At 42.0% G+C, this 24,289-nt stretch overlaps 1 protein-coding gene across 1 annotated transcript in view; it reads left to right on the top strand.

Moving 5' to 3' along the window:
• The first annotated feature begins 585 nt into the window (after positions 1–585).
• The window catches only part of TGFB2 (transforming growth factor beta 2), a 69,009-nt gene continuing 45,305 nt past the window's right edge, over positions 586–24,289 (top strand). The window contains exon 1 of the mRNA XM_077811937.1: positions 586–1,174. Coding sequence (XP_077668063.1) covers positions 832–1,174 — 343 coding nt within the window. The 5' untranslated portion in view covers positions 586–831. The remainder of the gene's footprint in view (positions 1,175–24,289) is intronic.

Raw genomic sequence — 24,289 nt, 5'->3', positions numbered from 1 at the left:
AGGCTGCCGCCGCCGCCGCCGCCGCAGCAGCAACAGCAGCGCCGGCTTGTTGACTGTGGCTTGGGTTGGCTTTTTTTTGGAGGAAGAGGAGGGCGCCGGGGAAGCTGCACCGCAAGAGAGGGGGGCTGGTCGGTGCATGCAGCCCGGGGTGCCGGCGGCAGGATCAGCGCCGCACGAAGGAGCGAAGAGCAGAGCCCCCCCCCGCACCCAGCCCCGGGGCGTCCCGGACTCTCCCCGCGCGCGCGCACACACACACACACACACACACACACACACGTGGGCGCCCTCTCGCCTGCGGGGCGGCTCGCTCTGCTCGCAGCTGCTGCGTGTGTTGTTGCAGCTCCGCAGCGCGGGGCCAGCAGCTCAGCTCAGCTCAGCGCGCGCCGCCAGCCCGCCCCTGACATCGCCCGTCCCGTCCCGTCCCGTCCCGCGCGTGGCGCTGGAGGAGCCCAGAGCTGAAGCCCGGAGCTGAGCGCCCGGCTGCCACCCGCTCGCCCTCCGGCTTCAGGAGCGCTGCTCCCTGGCCAGCCCCGCCACACCGGCTCGCTAGGGAAACTCTCCTCTAGTGGCTCTCGCCGCGGTGGGGGCTGGTTAAAATCCCCCCCCCCCCCCATGTTTGTTCAGTTTGGAGGCTGATGCAGAGGTAGCGACCTGCTTTCTTTGCAACTCGCCTGTGTAACCCGGGGGCGTTTTTCATTTGCACCCCCGTTGCCTTTTCCTGGCAACCCGGTTGCGTTTCCAACCGCAGCTGCTTCCCCTCCTTTGCACCCCTCCCCCCATCCCCTTCTTTTCCAAGTCACTCTTTTTGGGACGCTGGGTTTAAACCCGAAAATGCACCGCTATCTCCTGAGCGTGGTGCTCACCCTGGATCTGGCCACGGTGGCGCTCAGCCTGTCTACCTGCAGTACCCTAGACATGGATCAGTTTATGCGCAAGAGGATCGAGGCGATCCGAGGACAGATCCTGAGCAAGCTGAAGCTCACCAGCCCCCCTGAAGAGTACCCCGAGCCCGAGGAGGTGCCCCCGGAGGTCATCTCCATCTACAACAGCACCAGGGACCTGCTGCAGGAGAAAGCCAACCACAGAGCCGCCACTTGCGAAAGGGAGAGGAGCGATGAGGAGTATTATGCCAAAGAGGTTTACAAAATAGACATGCTGCCTTTTTACCCCGAAAGTAAGTCCTCTGTGTGTGTGTGATTTCACCCCCCGCCCCAGCCTTGGCAGTACCCTGAAATACCTGCCCCATGTACCATAAGCCCCCTTATCTGTTCATTTCACTCATCTTCTTAGTTCGTTTTTCATACTTTTTTGGGGGGGTGAAGGAGGGGTCGGTTGCTTGCAGATCTGCTGTGTTTGATCTCCTCTCACCCTCTCCCTCAAACTCATCACACACGTCACTGTGTGTGCCCCTAGGACCTGGGCGTGCTGCACCCCCACACCCTTCCCTCTCTAAAACGACTCTATCTCTTTCCACAGCTGTTCTTCCCCTCAATTTGCCTTAGTCTATCCCTGCGTTTTTCAAAAAAGGTGTTTAAAAAAAAGAATCCCAGGCTTCTTTCCCCATCCTTGCCAACTCCCCAATCCCCAGAACATCATTCTCAAGATCTCTTCTTAAATTGGTACCCTAAGAAAGGACAACTGCAGAGACCTCTCCCTTCTGTTTGCAGTTTAATAGCCACCCTTCCAATTCATGGTGCCTTTAATTTAGGTACAAAGAAGTTCTCCCTTCTGTTTAGTGCCAGGTTCCTGGAACCCCTCTCATTTTTCTGCCCTTCGCTGTTTTTTTGAATGACACTGATGATACACATCTCATTCTGAACAATAAAAGGGAAAAATGTTATGTGCTGGTATCTCATCAGATCCCACCTATAATGAATACAAATCATCATAACATGCCTCTTTCTTTTGGTAGCGGCGGCGGTGGGTGTGCAGAAAAGCATAAAAGTCCTTAAAAAAACCAAACTAGCTGCTCATGCCAAGGAAGGTTAAATACCAGAGAGAGAAAAACATAACTTCACCATCAGTGTATCCGAAACTCCAGTGCCTAATCTGTTCATTTCCCTCCCTCTTCCCCCACCCTTCACTTGATGCCCTATATATTTGCTGTCTGTTTTTGAAAAGTACATACCTCTTGCTTAAATAGATAATGTAGCCATCTTGGTAACTTTATCCTAGAGTTTCTAATTGCATTTTCTTTTATTTATTTTTAGTTTAACAAGTTGTAGCTTTATAGCTTGCTGTGTCTTGCATGCGATAGTCCCATGATGCCAGCCAAAGTGTCCGCACCCCACTCTTTGCAGCTGCCTTTTTCTTCTTTTACTGTTAAATGACACCATCAGGTACAGGACATCCTCGCAGTCAAAGCCATTTTATTATTGTAATTACAATAACAGCTAGGATAAATATACTCCACCCTTGTTACCCTGGGGGAAGGAAGATTTTTTTATGTATATTGGAGCCAAGTGGGTATGCGCAAAAGCTTCAGTGTAATTTGTAGCAATAACATTGAGACCGAACGTAGAAATCGTGGCAGTTTTCCTTCAAAACACACACCCACACCCTCACTGCCACACCATCCTTGCTGGTATTTTGGTGAAAGTCAGAACTTTGTTTTGAGACCCAACACCTCATGCCCTGAGCCTGGTAGCAAGTATTTACTAACAAAGGCCATAGGAAGTAGTAGCAACTCCTTGATATACGGGTATGAACGTGTAATAGAGGGTTTTTGAAGGCAAGGTGCATTGATCCTGACCACAGATCTGCCCCCTTTTCCCCCCAAAGAAAATCACACAAAGAGTTACTATTATCAAATCCAGCCGTATACTTGTCAGAAAATTAAAATATCTGAAGTGTGTGACATCAAAGTTGACAAAAGAGGGTCTATTTTTAAAATATTGTCAAAAGCCGGAACAGTGCTAAAGTATTAGTAAGGGTTTTGGCAGCATAAAATAGACTTCAGGTATCTACCAACAGAGTGCATCAGAAGTTTGGGATCAGAAGGCCATTTAGCAACAGATCCAATACTACTGTGCAAGTGCCGTGGTTAACATCATAGTAAGTAGGTTAACTGTTTTTCCACTGCTCTCTAGTTATACTGGATTGAGCGAACCTTTCCAAAAAAGACAGAAAGGAAGGAATTGCTCCACCATATTTTAAACAAACAAATTGAAAGTGCAGCACTGGCTGCACTTTCTCCTAGACTTCACTGAATAATTGTCATAACTCTGCAGTTCCTGATCCCGCTGGGACAGTGATGAGGAAGGAGAAGGAGATCAATATGAATGCATTGAAGGTCAAAAGCTGCTGAGATGAAGGCATGGGAAAGATCAGTGGTTGCGTTTTTAACCACAAAGTTGTTAGCGTTCAGTAACTGACTACAGCCCAAGTATTACAAATATGCTCTAATTATACTCATAGTCAGCTATATATCACTGCAGATTGCTGATAGGTCTTTGTGAGGCATTTTATACAGTTCAGACTAAATATTTTTAGCAATGAGGAGATGTAAAAGGAAAACTATAAGAGATATTGTATATACCCTAAGGCATATTTTGTCTTAAATATTATCCTTGGCCAACTGTACTATATAAATACCGTAAATATGAATAGAACTGGCAAGATGCCAATCTCCTGGGATGAATTTTAGTCAAGAAGGTATTTATGGGATATAAATAATACTGTGTCAACATTTAAAGAAGGGATCTGATTAGTTTTGAATTTATTCATATTAATCTTTTCACATGCTGTTAGTTTAAGGCTCAAAGTAAAGTTATGCTAAGGTTTACTGATAGTTTGCACTGAGGGAATAAGGGGGCATCTGGAGTCTGCTTGACAGTCCATTTGAGGTTAAAGACACTTGTAGTCAGAATATATGTGGAAATTCAGAGAGTCAAAGAATAATAGACCCATGTAGACAATAGATTCCAAAGCTTCTTGATATTATTTTTGTGCCACTAGTTTTGCAAACTCAAAAAGCAGCTGAGCTTTGGTTTCTGCAGCAATCCCTATGTATCTTGTTTTGGGTTAGGTAATAAAAGTCCAAACAGTCAGTAATTGAGTTGTTTTACAGAGATCTGTAAAAGGAGATTGAATGTGAAATCTAAAGACAGTAGATGATAGAACGCTTGAAAACTCTGTGCCTAGAAACCATTATCTTTCAAGTTCCAAAGTCCTGGTTTTATTAAAATGAGGTCATATTTAGGTATTTAACCTTCCTTGGCAGGAGCATTTTAGAAGATAATTTTGTCTCTGGGATAAAATTGCTGACTAGACAGGTTCTGATATTTAAATTGAATGTTTATTTCAATTTAGTGATGGCAAACATTGCACTGTTAATCTGCAGAAATGTAATATCAGTACAGTTACAGATTGCAAATAATAATAATCTGACATCTGGGACATTTATTATACATACATATAATTAACGAGACATGTGTTCAGGGATTTGGAAGGCTTATTTGTGGTAAACATATAAAGGCCCAATTCTGTATTCCTTATTCATCTAAAACTCCCATTACAGTCAGTAAAAACTGATGGGGATTGGGCCTTATGAGAGTAAGTGATCACTTTGAGTATTCTATCATCTTTGAAGGAGGTGGGACTAAAAATATACAAAACCCTGAAAAATTATGATTTCTTTTCTTGATAGTTGTTTCACATTAACGTTATACTAATATTATACAGGTCCCCCTCCCCCCCATGAAGCCAAGCTCTTGTCTATACATGCATTTTATGGAAGTTATTGATATAACCTATCTTTGAATGAACTCTATTGCATGAATATTGCGTTACATAGACTGTCATTCTGCTGAGTATTTGACCAATGGAAAAAAAAAACCACCTATAAACTGGCTGGGTACAAGGCCATGCTTCTGTTTTATGAACAAGGAGTTGATTTACCAGTAATTATATGCATGTGGACTTCTTGTCTTCAGAATAATTGAGTTACTAGTACAGCGGTGTCTATGCTATATGCCTCCCCTTCACTGATTGCATCATTACCAAATGTTAACAGCTACTCATGTGCAGCTCATGTGTGTTTTGCATTTAGCAGAGCCCAGAACTTAATCTTTCAGGATTTTCTATTTTGTTAAAAATATGGAAGCATTCTCAAAAGGAGTATTTTCTTTTAAACCTCCCCACTGTGTTGACCCAGTGGCCTAGCTGTGGTGCTCAGCACCTCCCTGGAGTTTGATTTCCCCATAGCCTCTTACTGCTCATAAGGAATTTGGAGCACTGGAGGAGGCTTCCAGTAGGGTAGAGGGAAGGTGGTGGGAATGATGCCATGTGGCTTAAACATGAGTATCATTCATGAGTCTTCCCCTGCTCTTTAGAGCCAAGAAGTTGCTGATGGATTTTAAAAGGGGTGCGATAATATTATGAACAATGGTATCATTTGTAATTCTACATACTGAGGGGGGTAGTCAAATGTCTTGCTTCTATACATAAGATGATCACCACTGAAGTCAGGAAGGAATCAGTCCTCCCACATGTACCCTCATCATACAAATGGCAAAGTGCATTCTGGGTGTTTTTTACTTTCTTCTGAACCATCAGGTATTGGCCACAGCCAATAGTAGAGTACCAGATTTGGGAGCTCAGTAATCTGATCTGGCATGGTAAATTCTGTTACTGTGTGATTTGAGGAGAGGGAGACTAAGGGAAAGAAATATGGAAGGAATACCTTAGGCTCTTGGAGGGGTTCAGAAGACCATCCAGAACAAAAAACCACAAAACCCTAGGACCAAAATCCTGAAGCCCTGTCTCAGTGCCTACTCAAACAAAACTCCCATTGATATCAGTCTTAAAGAGATACATCATCTTGGAATCTAGTCAAGTTTTTTAAAATGTAGATTGTCTGGTACTCCACCCAGCCCCTAATCCTCTGCCAGTTTGGGGTTTTACAGTCACAGGTGACCATTTTTAGATGTTTTTCTGTCCTCTGCTTCTGTGTGAAAGACCCACATAAATAAAGGAGGAAACTGACTGACTAAAGTGCAAATCCTGTAAGTGACTATATAGATGGAACCCTATACCCACATGAAGTTCCTTTGGCTTCAGCCTGTTATAGGATCAAGGTGCAAATGGCTACAGAGGGAAGAAAGCAGAACTGACTATCTCAAAGTGCTGTCAAACACACAATGTAAATAAACTGAAAAAAACTAAGACAAACTATTTGCTTTCACTAACCCTTGTCAGTCCTAGTAATTTTAGGTATCACTTGTAAGGACAATAGGTAAAATATTTTCATAGGTTGATGTTATCGCTTTAAATTTGGGACTCTTGCATGTATAAGAACTGAGCAAAAGCTAAACAAGGACACTAGGATTTGTTCTTCAGTGAGGTCCCTATTCAGCAAGAAACAAGTGTGCAGCTTTAAGGATGTGAATAGTTCCATTAACAATTAAAGCTTAAGTAGCTTGCTGAACTGGGACCTGATTTTATAGGACATTAGCAGAGGTATGAACAGAATTTTGGAGCCATGCAGCTAAAATCCCTCATAGCGCTTAGAAAACGTATTGCTAAACATCAGGACCAGTAGCAGAGGCAAGACGAGAAAAGTCTTTTTCAGGAAAAAAAAAAAAATTCTCTGTTCATTATCTTTGTTATTCTGAAGAGTCTCTTCCAGTTGGCCAGCTTGCTTTCTTTGTTATGCAAGTGTCTCTGTGCTAGAAATGCTTCCACATTACAGATTAAGAGGAAACTCCCAGTGCATCTTGACAAAACAAGTCATTAGTGAAGATGCACAAATGTTTCCATTCCCATTGTGAAACCATATGCTATACATTTAAATGGGCAGCTTTTAGCCTGGGAATTATATGTTCTCCAGGTATTATTTTAATTTAATAATATGTTATGGATGCTGAACAGATTTGTTTAGACTAAAAAGTTTGCTTCTGTCATTTTGTATAGAGTATGTTTGCATCCTGCCTACAACCGCAAACTGTTGTTTGTTTCTTTTTAAATCTATGATATCCACAAGTAGGTACCTAACAGCAACATTACTATCAACTGGTTTCCTGGAATGGTCTGGCTACAGCAGCTACATTTCCTCTTGAAACAACTCCTTCAAAACTGTCTACACCGTCCTTGCTGTTCTATAATAATTGTGAGGGAAAACCCAGAAGTACAAAAATACAGCTGAATGGTACAGAAGGGAGTAAAGGAGAGGGGGAAAGGGTTCAAAGGCCACAACTCTGCACAAGGGGGTGGGGAGCACATTCAACTCCAGGCATCATATCCCCCCTCCTCCCAATGTAAGCTGCAGGCTCTGTGTGAATGAATGAGTGAATGATGATGCCCTCTAGTGGCTGACAGAGGAGAAGGGACTGTGCTATTACTAATTACTACAGGAGTTCTCCTTTAGCTCATATGACAGTGTGCTGAGCTTTTGGATCTGAACAACTAGGTGTATACCTCTGGGTAATTGTTGAGGTTTTTTTGTTACATACAGCAGGAGCTCTGCAAGTTGGTTCTGAGCTGGGAAGCACCTTCTTTATGCAGTACGATGGCCTCCAAACCCAGTGGAGTTCCAAGTGGAAATCTGCTTGTGCTTTCTCACTGCTTGTTGAAGTACAGTATTGACTTCCCTCAGGGGAAGAAGCCTGTGGCTGTTGCATGAGCCATATAATATACCTTAGGGGAAGGGTCTGGCAAGCAGTGCAGATGGACTCCGTCATACCCCGAGGCCCAGGGAGACACACCTGGATTTCCCTGTGAATTCCCAGGCAGTGTGAAGTTTGCACCCTGAATGCCATCCTATGGATACTATCCCATGTTCCCACCCTAGGGAAGAAAGCTCTGTAGCAACCCTGTGAGTTTGAACTGGTGGGATTTTCAGAACGTCTTTTCCCATCATACACATTTTCCTGCAAGAGGGGAAGGTATGCCCCTAGAAACAGAAATTTCCTATAACTGTGGTTTCATGATGCACAGTGAGGTGCATTGAAACTATTCTGGATTTTCACTACAGACCTCATCTTACTCCCTCTGAAGTCAATGGAAGTTTTGCCACCAGGCTGAGCTCTTTGGGGCAGGGTCTGTCTCTTTGCTCTGTGTTTGTAGAAAACTTAGCACAATGGGTCCTGGTCCATGACGGCCTCCCAGTCAGTACTGCAATACAAATAAATAACAATAATAGTTTTAATCTGGACAAGATTGCACCACATATCCAAGTTCCCTATGACCCCAAAGTCATTGAAATCAATAGGAATCTTTCCATTGACTTCAGTGAGCTTTGGATCAGGCCCAATATGTTATATTTTCCTTGTATTATAAAAACTATTACTCATTTATTTATAAATTCATTTGCTTTCCTTGCATGGAGAAGATATTGCTTTTCAGACAAAAATATAGGGCAGGCTGAGTGAAAATATTCACTAGTGCATTATATTTCAGCAAACACTGTAGCAAACAAAACAAAACGGGGGAAAAAAACAGGGGAAAAAAAAAGAGAGAGAAAGAAAATGTTATGACTTTGACCTTGGCTCTGTTTGTTTGGCTCCTTCCCACCATATCTAACCCACACTACTCTGACAAATACTGCATCTGTCTTGACAGGCTAGTTCACAAATAACCATTCATTCATAACTCAGGGCTGTTGTAAGAATCCCTGTTTGTTGCTTAATCTGATGACTGTGAATTCGAACATTGGCTTTGAAAAAAGGACCCTGCAAAATGACCACAAGTCCAGTCTGACTTCGCAAAAACTAAGAGGGAGGTCTTGCTTGAAAGAGGATACTACACTTTTTAAAAATATATATAAATATATTTAAGAGCATTAAAACAGCTGTTGTTGCCAAAGCCCAAATTGGAATGTTCTGGGAAAGATAATTTAATTTTAAACTGCTGGACTCATTTCAGTGATGGTAATTTCAACACTTCCTGGGGAAGGTCTATCAGTGATTATTATGTGCACACCGAGTGCAGCAGTTGATCTGTCATTCTTTCCATTTCAGTTTTTCACTTGTATAAATTCATTATTTTTCCTCATTTGGCCAGTGTTGGTGTCTTGTGTTTTCACTGGCTTCGTCTCATTCAAACCCCGTCTTGAATTTTAAAAGGCAAGCTAAGCGCTGCTGAAGTTTCCTTTTCTTATTTGTTTTTGTTTACGTTGGGCCTTTGCAATTCAGTAGCTAGCTCAACTAAAGCAGAGTGTTGGTCAAATCATAGAGATGACTAAGGAATCAAAATGTGGGGGTTTTTCCTTTAAAAAAAATTGGGAGTGAACTTTGTGCTCATGAAGTTGAAAAACTGATAGCCCTGTGTCTTGTTTGTTTGTTTGTACAGCTCCTGGCACAGTGGGCCCGATCCTGCCATATGAGTGTTAAACAATAATAATGAGCCCAACATTCAGTAAGCAGATGCTGTTTTAAGCTCTCCAGTCTGTACATGTCTGCTAATGCATCTCAAACCTGACCTACAATAGCCCTTGTTATTTCAAAGCTTGGCTGCTCCTGAGCAGACGCTGCCCAATGTGCTGTACGGATTGGTGTTTTTGTGCTCTGGAAAAACAGGCACTAAGGACTAGCTGAAATTGTCAAGAGTTCTAATAGGAAGAGTAATACGTAGCAATTTTATAGCAGTTTAAGTCTTCAAAGTGCCATGTAAATATTAAGGCGCAAGTTCCCCCTCTTTAGGTACAGAGGAGTTGAAGTACTGGCCAGAAGTGGCTGGCAAGCCTGGAATGGTGAGAGAGGAATCTAAGTCACCGCAGGAAATTAGCGAATATAGGAACTTGCTTGTCTGTTTTCAAACCCTACTTGCCCATAAGAATGGGGCAGACCAACAAAGCTGAGAAACAACTCCTGTGAGAATAGTGAACATAGCACCAGCTTTTCCTCTTGGATCTTAATTGCAGACTTCCCCATTTATGAGGTTCTTCATACTGGAGTCAACTCCAGCTAACCCTGCGCAACCTCATATTTAATGAAAATATAGTCAGTGAAATCTTTAGCAACTTCATTCCCACATGTGAAGGGGGCAATTTGCACCCCTTGACCACATGCCGGCTGGAGCAGCTTCAACAGGAGGCATTCACCCTTGAGGAAAGAAAGGCAGCTACATTACTGCCATCCTTTATCGGGATGGGCACTTTTAAATAGGGGCTGCGTAGGAGCTCTGCTAGTGGCTGTTGCCTAGGAGATGTGTGGGATCAGTGCATGTCCTGGGTGCTCTGGTCCCACCCGCTCACCGGCTGATCCTGCCCAGTTTGTGAGCTGCTGTTCTGGCTCCAGACTCCTAGCAGAGTAGGGGTATAGGTGGCTTGCACCATTGTTTCCCTTCCCTGAGCTCAAGTTCTTTGTGATGTGCCCTTCAGATACAGAGTAGCCGCATCTCAGTATTGAGATATGCAGAGACATGCTTGCACATTTTCTTTGTCCTTCCTGTTGTATATTGATGTAATACAGAGTGACAGAATATTGCACCAAACAGCATGAAGAGCACTAGGCATGTCAGCCTGGGAATAAGTACCACCTTTCTTGAAGAAATCCACTGATCTGGTGCTGTTACCAACCAAGAGGCTTGTATTCAGGATCTACGTTTTGGGCAGCTGGATATCTAAACTCGCAGTTAGATGTCTTTACAATGGGCTTGTACTAAAACCCTGTGTCCAAGCTCTCTCAAAAGTTGAATCTGGATCCAAACATGGCAGGTTGGATCCATCTTTATGTCTGGGAGCGAGTCAGTTGGAATTTTCACACATCCCTCCTTTCTTGTGAACAGAAAACCCTAAAAAGATGCGGAAAAAAGGATCTTTAAATAGATTGCCAATGGCTGAGTCACAAGTATCATGTGTCTAAGGGAACATTCCACCCTTCCAAACTGAGGTCCTGTCTTGATCCACTTTACTGGGAAAATTCTCTTCCTCTTGGGGGTAGGCCATGTGTTATGGTAGGGCTGGAGAGAGTTCTGTCTAATCCACACTTACCACAAGACCAGCTGCACATGTGTTGCAGCTAAGTCCCTGAACTTTCTGCTTCTACATGACTGTTGAGAGTCTGTACTACTGATTTAGGGCCTGATCCAAAGCCCACTGAACTCAGTGGGAGTCTTTCCATTGACTACAAAAAACTTTGCATCAGGCCTATGATGCTTTACCCTCGGTTTAAAAAAATAACCACATTTTCAAGGTATTTTTGGACATATTTTTGTAATGTGGCTCTTTGCCTTTGATAAATTGCCCTCAGAGATATTCTTCGGTATAAGGCTTTGTAAAAAGCTTTAAAAATAAACTACATTGTAGCTTATTGGTAGCAGCATTTGATAGCAGATGTCATCTGGTAGCAACATATGGCAGCAATATGGCAAGAGCAGATGATTATAGAATACAGAGTAATAGACATAAGTTCATGTCCTGTACCTCTCAGGTATTCCACAGCCCCCTCCCTAAAAGAAATGACAATCTGACCATGAAGACCTTGCAGATAAACATGCTGTAATAAGTTACTATCATCCTCCCTAAATCCAGTTCTAGTCTAGAAGCTAAGGGCTTCATATCTAACAGTCTCTCTACAGACAAGTGTAAAAATAAAACCTTAATAGACATAGCAAGAAAGATTCTAAAGGCTGCAAATAAGAATCTGGTAACCCACCAAGCAACAGATTAGAAAGAAAGGCCTGGCCTAAGCCAACAAGGTCCTTGTATGTTATCTGCAAAATCTTAAAGTCCATCCTGAATGGAGCTGGAACCAGCAGAGCGACTGCTAAAAGCAGCAGGTTTTGAGTCAACTAGCTGCAATGATATATGCTGAATTTACAAGATGGAAAGCAAAGGAGTTTGGGAACAGGAACTGTGCTAATGGGCTGAAAGTGAATGTGGTTTTAGATAGTGCCTCTCTTGCTTGATGTGTCTCAAAGTGCCTCACAAAGTGATGAGTTAAATATTTGGAGGTAAATTCTGATCTCAGTTACACAGATGAAAACTTGGGGTAAGTCCATTGAAATCAGTGAAGTTAATCCAGATTGTCACTGGAGTCGTGGAGATCAGAGTTTGTTGAATGACTGATTCGGCAAATGGAGCAGTCACTGTGGATGGGATTTTCAAAGGAGCCTAAGGGAGTTAGCTATCTAGTTCCCATCAAAATGCAATGAGATTTGGTCCCTTAGGCCCCCTTTGTAAATAGCAATCCCCTGAGCAACCTGCTTTTCTAGGAGTTTATCCTGCGCTTTTAAAAACACAAATAAAATCAGTGAGAGCTCAGCAGCCATCAGAGGCAAAAAAGAAGGGGCTTGGTATACCCCCTTGTCCAAAGGAAAGCTCCATTATTGCAGTACTTCCCGTGCCTGATCAGGGTCAGCCTGGAGTATGTGCCCAAATATTCTGGAGTAGGAATTAAAGCCAAAGAGCCTGATTCTCATTTACTCCTTTGCCTTGCCCCAGTGGTGTGCAGGGGCCTGGGTGTACATGACAATCAAACCTACAATCTTCTGCTTCAAAGGCTTGCTTACTAATGGAGCCATAATGCCACTTGATGTGTGTGAGAGGAGCAGAGACAAGAGATTCTGCTCAGAGCATACATTTCCAGATCTGGCTTCATTTTTAACTAATAACTAACTGATAACTTGACTTGTTGTAGTTGGGGAGAGGCTGTGTGTTAACCTAGGATCCAGTAGGGTTAAACGCATTGACTTAGGTTTAGAGCCTAGCATATACCACGGTAATTATGAATTTATTGGGCTTATCCTATTTTCCCTGGGTAAAATATGGAAGGGTCCAAATGACTTAGGAGCCTAAATCCCAGTTTCAAAAGCGACTTAGGCACTTCAGAGCCTGAGTTCTGTTGGCTTATCATTAGTGGGTATCATTATGGAGGCTAATTCTGAAAATCATTAGCTCATCTTGCTCATCTGCCTGCCAATGTAACATTGTTCCTTACAGAACAGTTGTTAGTGCTGTGTCCAGTGTAATACTATATGGAGGGACCCAGTATTGGTATTCAAAACTGTTGTTAAAGCATAGATGTGATCAGAGACATGCTGCCCTCCAGTATATTTGCAGTGCAGAATGAAAGAAACATGTGGCAGGGTGAATCAAATTTGACTCCTGGTTATGGGCTCAGGGTTCAGTCTGGGAGCAGGGAAAACTTCCATTAACTCCAGTGGGACTTTGGTCTGTATAATGACTGCAGCATCAATTGCTACATGGTTAGAATTCTACAGGTTGGTTTCAAAATCCTGTAGTTAAGGTCTTATTCCTTTTTAAAATCTATAGGTTTTCAGAGTATTGTTTATGGCTAGGATTTTCAAAGGTGCCTAAAAGAGTTAGGCACTCAATACATGTGGGTGCTTTTAAGATTGCAGGCTATATTGTGTATTCATATTTATAGAACTTGCCAATGAAGGGCAGGTTTGGCCTGAGTCTCACATACTAACAATGTAAAAAATATTTAACGTTGGCTAAAAGTTGAGATTTAGTTTTGTTTCTAGTTACTACGTGTTGGTTCTTCCTCAGGTTTGACCTTAGGCCAAGTCATGCAAGTGACCACGTAAGTCACATCCCTGCGCCTCGCCCGGGCTATCCTGTGCTGATTCAGCAGCTTGGAGGCTGGCTCTGTATCTCCCAGTAGCCATTCTACCAGGATGGAAAGAAACCCACATCCAGAATACCCTCCCCACTCATGGCTGCTTGGACATCACAAATAACCATAAGACCTGTGCTTCATGAATCCTAGCTGCATAGTGGCCTGATCTGATCATTGTTTGCTCATTATTTGACCTGAAGAAGACCTCTGTTGGACTCAAAAGCTTGTCTCTTTCACCAACAGAAGTTGGTCCAATAAAACTTATTAGCTCACCTACCTTATCTCGCTTGTATCTGGGGACCAACATGGCTACAACAACGCTGCAAACATTTTTTTCACTGACAGATCAAATGGCTGCTTATTACACTAGCATAAAATAATAGACAAGTGCCTACTTGAAATTTAGTGGTTACTAAATTTGTACTTGAAGGCATTAGACTTGAAAGGTCTGTTAGTCACAGCTTAGGGCCACTCTGAAATTTTATAAAGAGTAATCTCACCACTCCAGGTATTTATATCATTAATATTATCCCGTAGTTTCTTCTGAGGTTTCTTCCTGGTTGACAATGCAAAATCATTCTGTGCATTTCCAGTTCTAATTTGCAAGCATTGCTTTCACTTTAATTATTGATGTGAGACAGAAAAGACATCAGAATTCCAATTCAGTTAAAAACTTGCTGTTTCTTCTGTCTCTGCCATTCATCTATTATCCATTAGCTGGAGTATCTTTATCTTAACTATTTTAAATTGTATTGGCTGAGATTAGAATCTGTGAACTTCACTTGATTGCAATACGAATCAAAATGTCCAATTTTCTTTTTACTTTCTTTCCCCTCCCTTCCTGATTGCACTTTTTCTCTCTGTATATTTCCTGTTTTTGTTTTTTTTTGTCTCTAGAGCAAAAGGTTGGACTGCTCAACCTGCTTTTCTTGAAAATGACTTGCTTTCATTTCCTTCTACAGCCAGGGAATAGTTTAGAAATTCTGTTCTCTGGGCCCTGGGCTCAGTGTCAGAAGCCAGCTTCAGGGCTTGCCAAAGGAACAGGAGCGCTTCCTGGCAGAGGTGGGGCTAGAGGAACAGGATCTAAACCGTGGGACTTACTTTCATCTCCTCTCTACAAACCAATGCAGACATTTGCTGACTATTTTTAAACGTTCCAGGCAGGATAGATAGGCCACAGGGCCCTTTGTTTAAAGAAAAACAACCTACTTTGCTAGATAGTAATTGAGTAAAAAGACAAGTGAGTCTGTGCTGGAGGGAAGGCAGCTAGTGTAAGAACGAGTTACTGCATGCTGATTGTGATTTTGAACACTTGGTAAGGGAAAATGGGCTATTCTAAGCAGCTGGAGCCATCCTCACTGTCACCTTGCATGAACTGCCTCTGTTCTCAAATACACACATACTCAGAATTGTTCTAGGGAGAATAGGGCCTGTGTTCTCCTCTCCATTTCAACATATTTAGAGGCAGGGACAAGCCCTAAGGCTCAGATTCACATCAGCTTTTTTCCAAAATTCAGGGGAAATGTGGATCTGTTCTGGTTTGGGCCCATCACTGGTTTGCAGTGCAAAAGTATCAATGCTCAGAGTGAACCCTTCTGCTGGAAATAGTGTATTGGATATTGATGATGCTTCAGGATTCTTATAGTCCTTTGCAAATTGCAAGCATATTATAGCAGTAACAACTTTACAAATCTGATATATTTACAGAGTACTGATTAATAAGGTACAGAGTAATAAAAGTGTGACTTGCAGGACTGCTGGTAAGAGACAACAGAACTTTGTTTCCTAATGTCACTCACCTGACCTATGTCAGGTTTACATGGGTTAGTCCCCCTCACACAGGACAGGGTCAGTATCACGTGTTGTGTCCCACCCACTAAACAGGTACAGAGTGCAAAAAACCACTAGTGCGTACCCGCACTGTAGCTGGGACCATTCTGCTGCTAACGTAATTACTGAGAAGATGGGGGCATCCAGCAGCATCTATCTTCTGCTAGACTCCTTGATTCATCGTAATCAGGTTTCAGATCAGGGCATAATACAAAAATGGCCCTGATGGAGAATCTTCTCCAGGCCTATTATCTGTCTGCTGATACAGCTAGACCTCTGTGTCTCAATAATTGCTCCCTTCGTCGTTAACTTCTTCCTGAGACCACTCAGAGAGATCTTGAGATGCCACAAGTACTCCTCATAGACTTAGCTGTCACCCAACTCATCTGAATGTCTTCTCCAATGACTCAGCCTCTGCAGTCACTCGGGTGCACCAATGTCTCTATGAAATCAGCAAAAGGATGAAGAGTCGGTAGCTCAAACTCAATTTAGGAAATACAGAACCAGCGCTGGTAGGGAGTGGAAAATACTTTTAAGGAACTAACCAGTACACTGAAATCATCAGTGATCCAGAACATCACAGATTGTCACGGTGGTGCAAAGCCTCAGGGTCTTGCTAGAAGCCTTACTCCCCCTCAACATGCAGCTTGCCACAGTGCCGAGAAACACCTTCTTTGACCTTCACTTGACCAGTCAGCCATGTTCACTCCTTTCGGGTGAGGACCTAGCCAAAGTGATCCAGGCTTTAAACATGCCCAGGTTGGAATATTGCAACTCACTCTACTTAGGTTGGACGCAACTGCTTCAAAAAGGCCAAAGCTGGTAGAGCATGTCTTACTGGTAGAAATACCCAGTGCAAACACATCACATCTGTGCTTTGCCAATTTCACTGGCTCCCCCATTTGCTTCAGTGTAAAGCTCAAAAGCCTGGTTCTAATCTAGAAGGCACTTAATAGGCTGAAATCTGTTTGTTTTAGAGACTGCCTTACCCTCTAGGAGATACCAAGACATCTACCCTCACTTTACAGGGACCACGTAACTGGATAGGCCCAGATTCCAACAGTCAGCAAATGGCAACAAAGCATTCTTGGTGGCAGGGCTTTGGCTGTGAAACTTCTTGGCAGAAGAGGTCAGACAAAGTACAAACCAGACAGTGTTTAGATCAAGGTACCCTTTTTTTGATAAGGAATTGCTATTCTTAATAGTGCCCCAGAGAAAATAATCCAAACCTCTACACAAGCAGTAACACTGTGCTCCAGAAAAATGGAGACAAAACCCTTTATATTCTGGACTTTTATTGTTCTTAACTTTTTAAAGATACCCCAGTGACAGTGGTTATATAACCACCCCTCCAAAAACCACACAAACAGCGGACACTAATATAGATAGACATAATCTGCAGAGGGAGGCTGTACCTATCAGCTATTGCCAGATCAGGGAGTGTGTGTAACCCACACATCTCCTGGGTGTGGTGCTCTGTCCCAGCAAGTGGCACCAAGACCACTTAAAGATTAATGAATCTGCTACAGCCTGAGCTAAGGGCCATGTGGGGCTTTTAGATCATGCAGTAGAAGCTCATGCATTTAGCTCCAGAGGTCCCAGGTTCGATTCCACCTGCCGATGAGGGTCTGTTGATGTTACATATGCATCCCCTGCTCCATAGTTCTTGTCACAGAGGCCCTGCAGATTCACTCTTCTTTGATGCTGTGGAGGGGCCAAAATGGGAGGAACCACTTTCCACTCCGTATTGCAGCTGCTGGCTGAGGATTTTCTGGTGCACGGAACCACATGCCAACGAGAATTTGGCCATGTATTTACGGGAATCATTTCACTCCAAACCTAAATGCAGCCAACTCCTTGGAAGAAATATGCTGCATCCATCTGTTGCTATCAATACTATCCAAGAGAGGCTTTAGGAGGCAAAGTGAAGGATACCTTAATATTTGCAGTACAGAAGCCCCAACTGAGATCAGGCCTCTGTTGTGCTAGGCACTCTCATATTCATAGTAAGAAACAATTCCTGCCCTGATAGGCTAGCAGTTTAAATTGATGAGCCATGGATGCTCCATGATATAAACAGTTATGCTGAAGAAGAAACGAGTCAGCTCTAAACTGCAGACTTTCATACCAGCTCAAAGATTTCTTTGTGCTGATAGTATTCATCATCCTGCAGCTGTACTACTAGTCCAATGTACCTAGACTTATCTAGAGACCAGTCCTACAGTAGAAAGAGGGAATTATGCATTAGAAATGTCACTTATCATTCAGTGTTACTGCTTTTTGCAGGGCCTGCTTTTTACTACTTCTTTAACAGTGGCCAGATAGCTTATAGTGATTGTTATTTCTTGTCAGCCGAGTGTGAGGTTTGCAAAGAGAATTTAGAATCTAGAGTATATTTCCCCATCAGACAATAGTAGTTGCAATGTAGGTCAAACTTCTGGCTCAAACTGTTAGACTGTTTCGCTTTAGGCTTTTACTGCACACCAGCAAAAGCAGGAAGTTCAAAATTAAGGATGAAATACCTCCAATGACTCCAAAAAACACACAGTATAATGAACTTACTAAAACTCTGCCACCCTACTTGTGTTGAGTATAACCTTATTCTATGAGTAATTCCAATGAAACACAATAGGATTACTCATGGAGTAAAGTACTACTCAGCCTAGTGAGGGGAGGGTGGTAAATTCTGGGCTTGAGGATGGGATGTCAGCCAGAATTTGGCACTGGGTTGCTTTTATCACAAAATTTACATCATTGCAAAATAGTTTTTCTATTTTATTTATACTGGAGTTCTTTAATTCTCTGCATTAATAGAAGTTATATATAAAGATACTACATTATTCATCCAAATAACAAGAATATATATCATGGTTTCCCAGGTAAATATATATATATATATAGAGAGAGAGAGAGAGAGAGAAAGCATATTTTGTTACCAAGGCATATCATTTTTAACCTGAGGAGCTGCTGTTGTTGATTAGAGAACTAGCTCTAGTACAATACTAGAAAATTGTATTTTAAATGGATTATTTATCCAGTAAACTGTGGATGCTTCAAAGAAATATTGCCATCTTTCATTTATTACCTACTTATTTCACTATTTAATAGCACATTGTTATTGAACCCTGATATTCTATGATTCTATGATTCTGCTGCCTCTTGGCCCATCTGTGTCTGCATGGAAGAGGAAGACCGGTATCAGATTCCCCCTAATAGAAATATGTAGCAAACAGTGACTTGGAAGAAGTTGCTGAGCATGTAGAGCATCTGATTTTCGAACGTGAACAGCTTAACCATTGTCATTTTTGTGTGTGTGTGTGTTTTAAATGGCTGTCTGTAGTACAACACTTAGCAGTTCTTTAGTATCTTTCATCCAAGGATCTCAAAGCACTCTGTAAATGCACATGGGAAATTATGAGAAAGTGGGAGCAATAGATCTCTGCTCTGACTGCCTGCCTTGTGATTTTATAGTTGTTTCCTCTTTGTTAAGGGCTAAGGATCTGATAAATGTCCTCTCAAAAAACGGAAGCTATTTTGGAAAATAAGGTTGGTAAATAAGAAGACATTAAACTCAGAGAATTCCTTTTTTCCCCTACTTCTGACCTCAAAATGACCAAAAGAGTTTCTAAAGTAATTAATTTTCATTCGTCTTCAATAAATCAAAGCCAAGTAGTATCCTCTTCCTGACCTTATTCAATCAATGTGCAATGCTTGGCAAGAGTTGCCATACTGTCAGTAGGGTTTAGCACGTCAGTAGGGTTTAGCAGAGATGGAAAATGCCATCTTCTCAGATTTGTTCTTTGGACAAGGACTATTTCAGTTATGTTTGTACAGTGCCTCGCCCAATGGGGTGCAGGTCTGGAAGCACCACCATCATTCAAGTTATTATTTTTATTATTATTCAGATTATTTTGTTATGATTTCCAAAACACCATCTCACTAGTGCTCTACATTTGGTGCCATGAGTATATTACTTTGCTAATGGGTCTCCCTCCTTCACCTCTTCTGTGCTTCCCTTCGTCTCAGCCTCCATCTCTTTGTCTCCATCTAATGCACTTGTCACTGCTGAACCTAGGCATTATCTAGCCTCCCACACTCTTCAGGTGGATGATAGGGGAGAATGGTGCTATATATTTGGAATGGTTTAGGCAAGGAAGCATATATAGAACTGGCATTTTCCTAAGCATCTATTGTGTATCTAATCTGTTAGTGTTAATTGATATTAACTATAAATTTATATTTTGTTTTTTAAATGAATTGCATGCAGGTCCTCAACTGGTGTAAAATGGCATAGGCACGTCATATTTAATTCTGAAGCCACATGTTCGTGACATAGTCCTAATCCCTGGAGGACAGGGATTTATAAAGACAGTGTTAACATCTAACTGTGGGCCAAATTCTTCCTTCAGATAAGTGTGTGTAACTTTCCTTTGAATCCAAGGGCCCAACTTACTCTTATGGAAACAGCAACAGCGTTGCTTTGATCCTGTTTCAAGGAGATGATGCTGAATTCAGCAGCTGTTCAGAGTGCCAGCTGTTGACTCAATAGTCTCTAACAGAATATCAGGACTGGCCTTGAACTAACCATGATCCCGTAAGGCCTGAAATATTAACATTGCATCACCCACAGGAAGGGGCATGGGCATTCTTTTGCGCCCCTTCTCTGAGCACGTTACTACTGCCTGATTTGGGCCCTGCTTTAGTTTGCCTTCACTTTTTCACCTTAATGGCGGTTTTATTTCCTTTTTCTTTCTCTATTACTAAGATCATATCTTTCTTTACAAAGGACATATAGTTCCTCCTGGCAAATCAGGAATGCCTGTCAATAATTCTCTTAGCATTGAGTAACATGCAAGCAGGAGATGATTTGGCCACTTCTGACAAAAATGTGCATTGATATACTTGAAAGGTTTGAGATGTAGGTGGCAACCAAAATTTACAGATAAATCATGAAAAGAGCCCATTTATAGTTTTTTTTTTTTTTTTTTGGACTGGTTTGTATAGTTTTCTTGGAATGCTTATAAACAGCAAATCGCTTTCTTAGGAAAGAATGATCTAAATAAAATGTATAAGCACCTTTTATAATCCTAGACATGTCAATACAAGGACCAACTTTCTTAAGTTCCGTCGTACACTATCTTCTGTGTCTGGTTTGACTTCTCAAACTGAGAGACTTCTATAAAATATTATTTGCTGATTGTCTTCTGTTTCCTGCTGTTCATAATATATCCTTTAATCAGGACCAAGATGGGGCAGGGAAACTACAAAATGTTAAACTTTTGTGGGGGTGGGAGTGTTGAGTGATGTAGGTGCAAGTTGTTCATCACTTTGCTTCTAGAAGGCACTGAATATCCTTCTTGTTTTTTAAAGCAGAGCAGAGTTCAAATATATATATGTAACAGAACATATAGATCAGAGAAGTTAGGGATGGAAAAGATCTAATAGGACAGGTCTGCCATCTCCCTGCCAATGCTGGTGTGTGTTCACTTCAGTCCAGTCTGGTGGTAACTGTCTGAACCGATAGGCTAACTTTTTCTGAGGGACTATGATTAAAATTTTCAAAAGCAGCTTGGTGACTTAGGAACTTAAGTCCCATTTTCAAAAGTGACTTAAGCACTCATTGAAAGTTAATAGGACTTAGGCTTCTATATCACTTAAGTGCTTTTGAAAATTGTACCCAATATCTCGCTGTCTGGAGATACCAGGTTTTCCTGATATTCCACCTAACCCAACCTTAACCCGATGCTTTTAGCTTCTCTTTCTTCTGCCTAACTGATCTGTCTGTCTATTCTGTACTTACCACCATTGAATCTGAGTGCTTAAAAACACCTGATAATGTTTTTGGCACCTTGTTAGCATTCACATGACAGTGCCAGAAATTATTCTAACTAACAAGATATTTTCCAGGGTAATGGTAGTACTGCCCTAAATAAGCTCTCTTTTCTTGGTGTTCAGATGCTTCAGAGGTTTGTCAACAGTTACTGTCACCCACTTTGCATATGTAGCTCTTGTCATTTTTCCTCATTAGCCAGCTCCTCCTGCCCTCTAATCATTGTGTTGCTTTTCTCTGAATTCTCTCCAGTTAGCCAGTATCTTTCTCATAAGAGATGCCCAGAGGAACCGAATGCAATATTCTTGATGTGGCCACAGTTGATTCACATAGGGCTGGTCTACACTACCGCTTTAGTCGATGTCACTTACGTCACTCGGGGGTGTGAAAACGCCACCCCCGGGGCGACACAAGTTGCAGCAACCTAAGCGTTGTCCACACCGCTGCTGTGTCAACGCTCTCCCGCTGACACAGCTTCCGCCTCTCGCGGAGGTGGAATAATCGTGCCAATGGGAGAGCGCTCTGCCATCGGCACAGCGCATCTTCACCAGACACGCTACCACGGCGCAGCTGCATCAGGACTGCTGTGCCGGTGTAGCACTTGCATGTAGACTTGGAACAGCCTCCCTGCTCTGTGATGGGATGCCTCTGGGCATGCAGTCCAAAAGCACATGTTTTTTTTCTGCTGCCATGTCAGATTGGGAATTCATCTCTAATCTGCTATATCCACTGTCAACTCTATCTCTCACTACTTCCCAGGACTCTCCCTCCAGCAGAACACCAGTATTTTGGGTTATTTCTCCCCAGACATATTAAGCTTCAGTTTAAACTTCATAGTTAATTACTCTGTTTTTACTCTCTCTAGGTGTCCATAAAGCTTTTTATATGCAGGGGCACATGGGAGAACTTCTTGAAATGTTTAAGCATACTGAAAAAAATCTTCTTCATGTGCTGTATTTCAAGAATCCCAGTGGCATTAGATGAGGTGTCTTAATTGGCTGTATGTAAGTGTCATTCTGCAGTGTTATGTGATTCCTGTCATATGTATCAAGCTGGGTAAAGTGCATTCCGCTACCAAATGCACGTGTTGGAATTCTGCTGTACAATGCTGCAACCACCCTCAGTGTAGGGAGTTTGCAGCTTACCAGAGCAACCTCCAGTTGGGCAAGGTATGGGCACCGCTGAAACACATGTCAATATGCATGATGCTTCTCAATAAAAACATTCCATTTCAGAGTTTACAAATTCAGGACTGTTTGCCCAAAGGGAGTATAGCTACTTGGTTTCCTAATTTCTGGGTCAGTTCCATGTTTCACATCCTAGTTTGCAGAAGGGTGTTCCCTATTTTCTGTAAATCCCTTGCCAATTTAAACACTATATACTGTACTTAATAGCCCTTAACATCCTGTGTAACTTGAAACAGAATCATCTGACTAAATTAAATCAGGAAGATTACTTAAAGTTATGCTTCTTTAGCTTTAATCAGTTAAATACCTGCACTATCCTACTGATAACAACTGTAATCAATAAAATATATCTATAATGTGTATACAACACAAAACCAACAACTTGTTCTGAAAGGCCCTCTTGGTTGCTCTGTTGCTTTATACTAGTGTGTTCATAAGTAATCTGCTCCATAGTCTGTTCTTTGCAAAAGCAGATGCCTTGTTAGTCTGTTTTGATCTTTAAAGGTACTGTTTCTCACACTGCTGTAAATCTGTATTTACTGAATCATCCTATTATATGAAGCAATCTGTAGACTACAACTCAGTTCACAGTCTGGGTTAGTTTTGGATTCTTTCTGTCTGTCTCCTGTTTCCCCACTTCACCGCAACCATTTATGTTTGTCCAGGAGAACGGGAAGGGAGCTCCTACAAAAATGAAGCAAGTGTTGCTTCAAGGATCATTTATTTGGGTGTTATTGTTAGGAAAAGAACAGTCTAAGAAACAAAACAGGTGAAACTTCAGGGACAGTTAATGGACTAAAAGCAGCGATCAAAACTTGTAGAAATAGGGCCTTTTTACTTTGATCTGTTGGTAAGCTTGGACATCATTTCAGTATCTGTGGAATTCTGAGTACCTGCTAATGTGGTTTGTAGCTTTCAGTCATACCCACTGGTACTGATACAGCTCCATAGCTTTCAGCATTGTAGGGTCATTTTGAAGTGCAGGTTTTCTGTCATGCTTTCAGAGTTTTTGACACCTCTTTTGGTATGTGGGAGAGCTGACTTAAAAGAAAATCTGAAACTTACCGAGGGGGAAAAAAAGGAACCAACCCCTTGACAATTTAGCAGAACGTGCTCTTTGAAACTAATACTTTGCTGATGAACATGATGCAGGTAGCTGCCATCGCTGTGACTGATGGAAAATGAGTCTGTCTCAATCAAAGACGTTTGTCATGTCCTTCAGTTAGATCCAACTAGCTCTATTTAGCTGGTGCAGTCACATCCAGGAAAACCAAAGCTTGTCTTGTTAAATAGGAAGCTCAATCAATTTTGAAAATACCAGATGCAATACAGACAAGACTTGTGTCTTCACTCCTGAGTTAACTCATGTGATTATCCTTGAGTTACTTCCTTATCACCAGGGAGAGCCATACTGCAGAATAACAGCTGAGCTGCTGTTATGCCCTGCCTCCACACTGGCACTCTACTACCTTGTGTTTGCTTTGTAGTGCTGCAGTAATTTGTGCTGCTCAGTGATTTTGTTTGGTTTTGCACTTCTTCCATTCCAGCCACTGAAGGGTTAAAATATCATAAGTGCACACTGATTGTATCAAATACTTAATCCTTTTTCAGTCTGTATATGATTTTGCTCCAGGCAAGGCATCTGTCTAGATCTACAATAACCAGTATTTGAAATAAGTCCATTTTAAGGCTGAGAAGACTGTCTAGGGCACAGTAGATTATGCTAGTTTCAGAAAAATGATCTATTTTTTTCCAATAAAAAATAGTGACTAGCCAAGTTTTGTAATAGAAATAACAACTGTATTGTAATTTGAAAACTTTGAATCCAAGTTTTTTGGCAATATGCCCTTTTTTACTAACTTCTTCCCATTTTAAATTGTATGGGAAAGTTCTCTATTGTACACAAAAGGCCTTCCTGG

This window comes from Eretmochelys imbricata, chromosome 3, assembly GCF_965152235.1.
Source record: "Eretmochelys imbricata isolate rEreImb1 chromosome 3, rEreImb1.hap1, whole genome shotgun sequence".
NCBI classification, from domain to species: domain Eukaryota; kingdom Metazoa; phylum Chordata; order Testudines; family Cheloniidae; genus Eretmochelys; species Eretmochelys imbricata.
The sequence above is the reverse complement of the archived record's forward strand: the minus strand, read 5'-3'. Positions and strand labels throughout refer to the sequence as shown.